The sequence below is a fragment of the Scyliorhinus torazame genome, chromosome 21 (assembly GCF_047496885.1).
Source record: "Scyliorhinus torazame isolate Kashiwa2021f chromosome 21, sScyTor2.1, whole genome shotgun sequence".
In the NCBI taxonomy this organism is placed as follows: Eukaryota; Metazoa; Chordata; class Chondrichthyes; order Carcharhiniformes; family Scyliorhinidae; genus Scyliorhinus; species Scyliorhinus torazame.
Window position 1 is genome coordinate 115,543,231 of NC_092727.1, and position 9,289 is coordinate 115,552,519.

Sequence of the window (9,289 nt, forward strand, 5' to 3'; positions counted from 1 at the left end):
AATATAAAAATAAGGGCTCCCCCATTTAAGAGTAATGAGGAGGAATTTCTTCTCTCAGAGGATCATTAATCTTTGGAATTCTCTTCCTCAGAGAGCAGTGGAGGCTGGGTCATTGAATATATTCAAGACTGTGTTCGATGGACTTTTGATCAACAAGGGAGTCAAGGATATTGGGGTGTGCTGAGGTTGGGGGTGGCTGGCGGGTAAATGGGATTAAGGCCACAATTTGATCATCCATGATCTTATTGAATGGCAGAGTGAGCTCGAAGGGCTCCCCTTCCTATGAACTTACTTATTTGAAAGAATCTAATTCTTGTTGCACATCAAATAAGAAGATGGGGGCCCAGCGTAAAACTATTCTGTGGTTGCAATATTTGGCAATATAATGATTGCAACACACTTGATTCCTTTATTGACCTTTATTGGTTCCTAGTTCAGCAAAGCTTCAATCTTTTTTTCAAATCTCTCTATGGTCTTGTCCCTTCCTATCTCTGTAGCTCCTCCAATCCCACAACTCTGTGCTCCTCCAGTCCAAGCTTTCTGTGAATCCCTGATTTTGGGAACTAATGTCTGGAATTTCCTTCCCAAACTCTCTCTGTCTCTCCATCTCTCTCTTCTACTTGAAAATACTAATAAAAATAATCTTTATTATTGTCACAAGTCGGCTTACATTAACACTGCAATGAAGTTCCCGTGAAATAAAATCTCCATCTACGACCAACCTATTGGCCATTTTCTCCTGAAAACAAATTTTGTTTGATAATACTCCTGGAAAGTGCCTTGGGATGTTTTACGACATTAAGTCACTCCATATCTAAATTCAAGTTAAAACATGTTTGTATCTTTCTCTCTCCTGTTATTTACCTGTTCTGTTTTGCCCCTTGTGTCAGTATTTGAGAAGAAATTTACTGCAAATATAAAGTTCCAAGAAGAAGAACAATGAAGCAAATTACTAGGAATATCAAATTCAATCTCTTTGTCACTCACACATATTGAGGTTTTTACGCAACATTTGTCCAGATTAAACTGTGGGTATCGGAAACATGTGTCGACTTGATCACTTCAAATTGTCCCATTCTATTCCTCCCATTCCTCTCATTAACTTTAACATTGCAGTCATTCAGTCCCTACTTCTATGTGCCAACTTCTGATTGGGCAGTAATGTTGTATCAGAGGTGATATCAATAGGGATGGCCCGTTCATTCCCGGCTGGCAGTGCCAGTCATGGGGTTTGAACCTTTGACCAATCGTCCTGTGACAAACAGCAGTTAAGAGCTTCGGCATCGACACCTTCTGGAAGCTGAAATCCTCTCCTGGACTCTTCATATTTATAGCCATAATGGCTTTTCATATTGCAGCTTCCAGTCACCAACACTTTTCCTCCAAGTACTTTCACCTTCAGTTCTTCCGGGGAGTATCGCTGCACATCCAGGGGCAGAGAAAATCCATCTTCATCCTTGTTCCCTGATTGTTTTTTAGTTTCTTCATTAACGTCATAGAATCTACAGTGCAGAAGGAGGCCATTTGGCCCATCGAGTCTGCACCGGCCCCTGGAAAGAGAACCTTACCTACCTGCACCCTATCCCCATAACCCCAACCTTTTTCTTTGGACTCCATGGGCAATTGATCGTGGCCAATCTACCTAACCTGAGCATCTTTGGACTGCGGGAGGAAACCCACGCAGACACAGGGAGAACATGCAGACTCTGCACAGACAGTGACCCAAGCCGGGAATCGAACCCGGGACCCTGGAGCTGTGAAGCAACCACTGTGCTACCGTGCCACCCATCAGGTCTGAACAGTCCTTCTCTAAGACCTGCCCATTCTGTTCTCCATTTCCACCACTTTTTCTGCGTCGAAAACATTAACCCTGTTTTCCCTCCTTACAGATGCTGCCAGACCTGTTGAGATTTTCCAGCATTCTCTGTTCTTGCTTCAAATTCCAGCATGCACTGTATTTTGCTTACCTGCTTCTGTGTGTTGTACTAAAATTGGTTAAAGTCTGTCTGTACTCAGGATGCTGGTGTAGGCGTCAGGATTGGGAAATGCGACCGCTCAGCATTTTTCTTTGCCTTTCATAACTCTTACCAGTGCCCAGAAAGCCTTGACTGCTGAAACCTCCCTGTCTTCAGTCTCTGAACATCCAGAACTCATGTTTTATACATTCTACAGTGAGAAGCCCACACCCTTACAGCATTATTATAAAACCTCAGCTTTGCATTAAGGAGGAACTAACACTGCCGGCGTTCGAGTCCCACCACAGGACTTGACAGTCAAGGAAGGTACATTCATAACACAACCAAACAGTGAATAGTAGCTTGCAAGTCTTTCCAACACACGCCAATGACAGACATAACAAATGGCAGAGATTCCTGGTTAGCCGTGTGATGGTAAGGAAGTTGGAACCTCTCCCATCACGTATCCATAGCTCCAGACTACACCACGCAGGTTAAAAGGTGCATGTTGCTACAGGAACTGAGATTCTCCGAGTAATCTGTAACACAGCATCACCACCACTACAGCCAATGAGAAGGTGGCACAATTCTGGAATGTGCTAACTCAGTGGCATTGTAAGGAGGAGGGGCTTGTCTGGAACACTTTTTTTCTGACAATTGTTTTGAACATTACAATTGTACCAGACCCTCCCGTCAAAAAAATAATTCGGGGCTGGATTCTCCGTTCCTGAGGCTAAGTACCGACGCCGATGGAGGATCCATGGTGTTTCACAAAGGGAAAATCAGCCCAAAACGCTCACCGATACCAGAAAGGTTGATTCGTAGAAATTAATGCTTGACCAGTTTGGCAGCATGGTAGCACCATGATTAGCCTCACAGCTCCAGGGACCTGGGTCCAAATAAAGCCTTGGGTGGTTGTCCACAGATGTGCAGGTTGGGTGGGTTGGCCATGATATAAATTGCCCATTAGTGTCCAGGGATGTGCCGGTTAAGCAGGGTTACGGGGATGGGGAGTGGGTCTGGGTAGGGTGCTCTCTCCGAGGGTCGGTGCAGACTCGATGGGCTGAATGGCCTCGTTCTGCACTGTTGGGATTCTATGGTTCTAAGCTGCTGAAAAAAAGATTCTTAGCACTGTAACGAAATGGCTTAAATCCTCATGATGAGTTTAATTTGGATGTACTGTGCAAGTGTAGGTAACCTCACACTTCCCAGTGGATGTAATTGAATGTGGAACCAGACCGAGATGCTGTTTTTCCAAAGTTCACGGCACACAGAAACTTTTCAATTTCCCCATTGAGCTGCCTGATGTTGTGGCATTTTCACAGAGATCATGGTGAGTGCTATTAGCCTTGTTGTCACTTAGGCAGCTGCATTTGACCATTATAGTATGTTGCATGTGCTGCCCAGTTTGATACAAGCTCAGGAATACTGTACAGTACTTGCTGACCTATTGATTATACTTCCAGTAGGGGGCAGTGTTTCATATGTTACTAACTAACCAGTAAATCAGCTGAGGTGGTGATTTCTTTATTTTGGAAGAGTGCACTCCGGTTCTGCACAGCACTCCAAATCCATCTCGTTAATTCCCTTAATAGTTTCAAAATAATTTCAAAAGGGAAATATATCCAGTCCTCATTTACGGCTCGGATCGAGGTGACCTCCAACATTGTTGTCTTTGTTTCTGTTGCCCTTCCACAGTCTCTACATCTCCAAAATATTTGAATGTCTCGAGTAGAGTGCAAAGTTTCTTTACGTATCCCCTTTTTTTAACGATATCTACCCCGTCGCACTTATAAATACAGTGGCCGCACCCCCCCCCCCCCTCCCCCCCCCCCCCCCCCCAGCTCAGTCAGCAACGCCTCAGATGGGATGGTAGTCTTTCCCCGGATGTAGTGACCATAAATGACTAATGTGCTTTCTCCACTGTACAAAGCACCCAGGGCGGGATTCTCCGTCGACCGACACTGGAAACGGGAAGCGCGAATGGGCGGAGAATCGGTTCCGAAGCCAAAATCACGGTGGGTGCCGATTGACCAAATCGTAATTCTCCGTCGCCTGGTCAGCGACGTCAATGCATTCCAGAATGCACGTACAGTAAACGCCCTTGCCGTATCATTAGCGGGCCCGACCCCGGTATTCTCCGGGACCTCCGTGATTCTCGCCTCCGATAGGCCGAATTCCCAGCACTGAGGTTCACTTATGCTTTTAAGAATCGTGAAAATCTCTCTGAGGGCGAGAGAGAGGGTATGGAACGTGTCCAACATCGCCATAGTTTTCTGACAGTTGTGCTGCTGGTCAGGGGGCTTCTGCCAGGGCTGGGGGGAGTAGCGGAGGTGTGGCCAGGAGGTGGGCTGTGGGGTCGAGGTTGACGCGCACGGAACATCATTGCCGCAGCCTGCAAGGCAGCCATGCAGCTGCGCATGCCACTGACTGCCCTCTGTGAACTTAGGACCACGGATCGTATGGAGGTTCCTCCTAGGTGGCCTCTGGCCCCAGCCGACCCATCAGCCAGATGGGTGCACTCCAGCGCAATCTTCTTGGCTGGGACTGTGTGTGAGGGGAGTGGTGTGTATAGGTGGCTGCAGCTTGTTGGCCTCCTGAGTGTCAATCGCGAATCCGGAGAATCCGGCACTGTTTCGCATTGGAATCGATTGTCTTCCACGTTGCACTGGTCCAGCCCCTTAATAGTCGCTGAATCGGTCCAGGTGCGGTTTTGCTGTTGCAGAAGTCCACAAATCCTGCCCCACATCAGCACGGATAATCCAGCCACTCAAGTTTTAATAGGAGATTGTAGAACTGGAGAATAATGGGCAATGTTCCAAAGTGATTTTGATATATTTGAAAATAAATCATTTACGGAGCATGCGGTGAAGAGAATGGAGTTGGGGGTGATTGGGCAGCTCTTTCAAAGAGTTGTCACTGGCATAATAGACTGAATAGCTACTTGCGAGGGGCCTGATTCCACATTTGTTAGTCATTTATTAATAATTTTCCACTTTGCAAATCTCATATCGAAATGTATCATCAAAACAGTTTTATTTAAAGTGCACAGGAGGTTCATTTTTTAACTCTTCCGTTTTTAAAAATAATATTGCCATTTAAAAAGAAGCAAAAATTTGGATTGATATAGGTCAGTAAAATGTTTTGATATGTTCCGAGCATACGAAAGTACGAAGTAGGAGCAGGAGTAGGCCATTCGGCCCCTCGAGCCTTCTCCGCACGTTCAATAAGATCATGGCTGATCTGTATGTGTTGAGATCCACATTCCCCATCTACCTCCGCTAACCTTTGATTCCTTGGCCCAACAAGAACCTATCTAACTCCGCCTGAAAAAAATACAGTGAGTCCCACCTCCGCCTACCCTCTGAGGCAGAGAGTTCCAAAGTCACACAACATTCTGAGAGAAAGAAATTGTCCTCATCTGCATCCTAAAAGGGCGACACCTAATTTTAAAACAGTGCCCCCTAGTTGTGGCCTCACCCACAAAAGGAAACATCATTTCCATGTCCACCTTGTCAATACTGTTCAGGATCTTACATACTTCAATCAAGTCACCCCTCACCTTCTGAACTCTAGTGGAAACAGATCCAACCTTTCTGACATATTATCATAGAATTTACAGTGCAGAAGGAGGCCATTCGGCCCATCGAGTCTGCACCGGCTCTTGGAAAGAGCACCCCACTCAAGGTCAACACCTCCCCCCGATCCCCATAACCCAGTAACCCCACCCAACACTAAGGGCAATTTTGGACACTAAGGGCAATTTATCATGGCCAATCCACCTACCCTACACATCTTTGGACTGTGGGAGGAAACCGGAGCACCCGGAGGAAACCCACGCACACACGGGGAGGATGTGCAGACTCCGCACAGACAGTGACCCAAGCCGGAATCGAACCTGGGACCCTGGAGCTGTGAAGCAATTGCGCTATCCACAATGCTACCGTGCTGCCCTTATCATAAGACAACCCACTCATTCCAGATATCAATGTTGTAAACAGGCTTTAGTTCAGTTTGAGGCGGATTTTTACATCTATTTTCCCTGCCTTGCGCTGCATCACATAAAAATGAGTGTCTATACTGAGTGTAAATTGAAGTAAGTGCCTAGTCGTTGCATTATACACAACTTTCTTTTTACCAGGCAGCACGGTGACACAGTGGATAGCACTGCTGCCTCACGCCACCGAGGTCCCAGGTTCGATCCCGGTTCTGGGTCACTGTCCATGTGGAGTTTGCACATTCTTCCCATGTCTGCATGGGTTTCTCCCCGACAACCCAAAGATGTGCAGGGTAGGTGGATTGGCCACGCTAAATTGCCCCTTAATTGGAAAAAATGAATTGGGCACACTAAATTTTTTTTTAAACTTTCTTTTTAATGTGTGAAAAAGTTGATTCATAGCTATCACAATTTCAACATGTTTATTCTAATTTATTTATATGAATACTTGACATGAATGCAAATGAAGGCACAGAGAAAATTTCAATACAGACAAGAAGAAAACAAGATATCATTTTTAGCATCGTACCAAAGTCTCAGAAATGCAGTTCCACGTTGTACTATATTTACATCTCACTAAAGTTCACTGTAACTGAGTTTTAATTGTCAATTTTTCCATCCACCTCATTTCTCTTCTCATCTTTCCCACTCTCCTGTCTCTGTGCCTCTTGGTCAGGATTTAGCCGGGGAGTGGTTGTTGTGTCACAGGTGATGGTGATGGGCACAGTTCGTTCATGCCCGGCTGGCAATGCCAGGCGTGGGGCTTGAACCTTTAACCGACCGTCCTGTGACAAACAGCAGTTAAGAGCTTCAGCATCGACATCGTCTGGCAGCTTAAATTCTCTCCCGAACTCTTCATATTTGTAGCTGTAAGAGCCGCTGCCATCATCGCTTTTCTTCTCGTGTTTTCCTGTCACCAGCACTTTTCTTCCAAGTACTTTCACCGTCAGTTCTTCTGGGGAGAATCGCTGCACGTCCAGGGACAGAGAAAATCCATCACCGTCCTTGACCCCTGATTGTCTTTTACCTTCTTCATCATCATCAGGTCTGTTGTCCTGATTTCTTGGTTTTTCCACCAGAAATTCTTTTGCCAGCTCCCCAAGAACTCTATCCATGAAGTTCATGCTCTTTCTTGCTTCTTCCACCTGATTCCACATGTTGCATTCCAGCGGCTGACAGACGCTGTGTGGAACAGGCCACAGTGTGCACACAGGCTGCTGGCACAGACGTGGAGGGGGGAAAGCGCGACAGCTCAGCATTGTCTCTGCCTCTTCTCTCACTTCTCTCAAAGCCACTGATGTGAACCGCCCGTCTTCAGTCTCTGATCTGCTGCAGCGCTCAGAACACACGCCTTATATATTCTACTGCCAGAAATCCAGACCCTTCCAGAATGAACTCAACTTTGCTGGGTTCATGACACGTGAGTTGACAATATATGGCGTCTCATCTCATCCGTGATTGAAAGGAGAATGACTCGACTCAGTGACACCCACTGGAGCCAATCCAGAGATTTCCGGAATGTTCTCAGCCAGGGACAGCACAGATGGGAGGAGCAATGTTAATGAGTGACAGCCGAGCAGCAGGCAGTGTGAGAGCAATGTGAGAGTCTTTATCAACAGGGAGCTGAGAGATTCTGGATATACAAATGCCTCTCTGGGATATAATCAGAACCTCACTGAAGGTAAACCAAACTGGTTTGAATTTCACTCCTTCTCAGTCTGCTCAATATCGCGTCAACATGTTGAAAATCAATGACAAGAGCATAACTAGAAAGACAAAGACTGATCCCTCATTCTCTCGATATCAGTTTATATTCCATTCTGTTAAACACACCCGGTTGATAAAGACTCTCACATTGCTGCTCACACTGCCTGCTGCTAGCTGTCACTCATTAACATTGCTCCTCCCATCTGCGCTGTCCCTGGCTGAGAACATTCCGGAAATCTCTGGATTGGCTCCAGTGGGTGTCACTGAGTCGAGTCATTCTCCTTTCAATCACGGATGAGACGAGATGTCATTTAGTTTCAACTCACGTGTCATGAACCCAGCAAAGTTGAGTTCATTCTGGAAGGGTCTGGATTTCTGGCAGTAGAATATATAAGGCGTGTGTTCTGAGCGCTGCAGCAGATCAGAGACTGAAGACGGGCGGTTCACATCAGTGGCTTTGAGAGAAGTGAGAGAAGAGGCAGAGACAATGCTGAGCTGTCGCGCTTTCCCCCCTTCACGTCTGTGCCAGCAGCCTGTGTGCACACTGTGGCCTGTTCCACACAGGGGCTGTCAGCCGCTGGAATGCAACATGTGGAATCAGGTGGAAGAAGCAAGAAAGAGCATGAACTTCATGGATAGAGTTCTTGGGGAGCTGGCAAAAGAATTTTGGGAGGAGAAGCCAAACAATCAGGACAACAGACCTGATGATAATGAAGAAGGTAAAAGACAATCAGGGGACAAGGATGGAGATGGATTTTCTCTGTCCCTGGATGTGCAGCGATTCTCCCCAGAAGAACTGACGGTGAAAGTACTTGGAAGAAAAGTGCTGGTGACAGGAAAACACGAGAAGAAAAGCGATGATGGCAGCGGCTCTTACAGCTACAAATATGAAGAGTTCAGGAGAGAATTTCAGCTGCCAGACGATGTCGATGCTGAAGCTCTTAACTGCTGTTTGTCACAAGACGGTCGGTTAAAGGTTCAAGCCCAACGCCTGGCACTGCCAGCCGGGAATGAACGAACTGTGCCCGTCACCATCACCTGTGACACAACAACCACTCCCCGGCTAAATCCTGACCAAGAGGCACAGAGACAGGAGAGTGGGAAAGATGAGAAGAGAAATGAGGCGGATGAAAAAATGGACAATTAAAACTCATTTACAGTAAACTTTTGTAAGAAGTAAGAATTGTTTATAGACAGAAATGAGTTTCGTGACCCTGACATGAGGGCATAATGCTAAAATTACTTTCATCTTTTATTTTGGTACTGTGCTGTTATCAGCGTTGATATGGAGTAGTTCTATGTATATGTAAATTGGAATAATAAATACGTCTGAATGAAATGATGATTTATCTTTTTTACTTCATAGAAAGAAATTGATATTAAACAACTGGAAACTAAATAATGACTTTCTTTACACTCAGTAAAAAAAGACTTCTTTTAAATTGGATTAACTTAAAACCCAGAGAAATAATTCAATAAGCCAACATCTGCCTGAAAGAGAACTTAGTTCATTAAAAGATATATCAAACTATTCTACAGAGCCAGTGCCCCAACAACTCTGTATTACTTTGCAGCCTCACAATGAGCAGCAACAACAGCTTGTCTTCCAACACAGACACCAGACCGGACA

The 9,289-nt window shown here is 45.7% G+C and overlaps 2 protein-coding genes across 2 annotated transcripts; one reads left to right on the forward strand and one right to left on the reverse strand.

Moving 5' to 3' along the window:
* Positions 1-6,307: 6,307 nt before the first annotated feature.
* Positions 6,308-7,479, reverse strand: LOC140398539 (heat shock protein 30C-like). Its single transcript, XM_072487325.1, has one exon. It carries the CDS (start codon positions 7,209-7,211, stop codon positions 6,552-6,554), a length of 660 nt encoding a protein of 219 aa, XP_072343426.1. The 5' UTR covers positions 7,212-7,479; the 3' UTR covers positions 6,308-6,551.
* A 399-nt stretch (positions 7,480-7,878) lies between these two features.
* On the forward strand, positions 7,879-8,998 carry LOC140398540 (heat shock protein beta-11-like). The gene has a single exon (XM_072487326.1). The coding sequence runs from the start codon at positions 8,147-8,149 to the stop codon at positions 8,804-8,806; it is 660 nt and encodes a 219-aa protein (XP_072343427.1). The 5' UTR covers positions 7,879-8,146; the 3' UTR covers positions 8,807-8,998.
* The last annotated feature ends 291 nt before the right edge of the window (positions 8,999-9,289 follow it).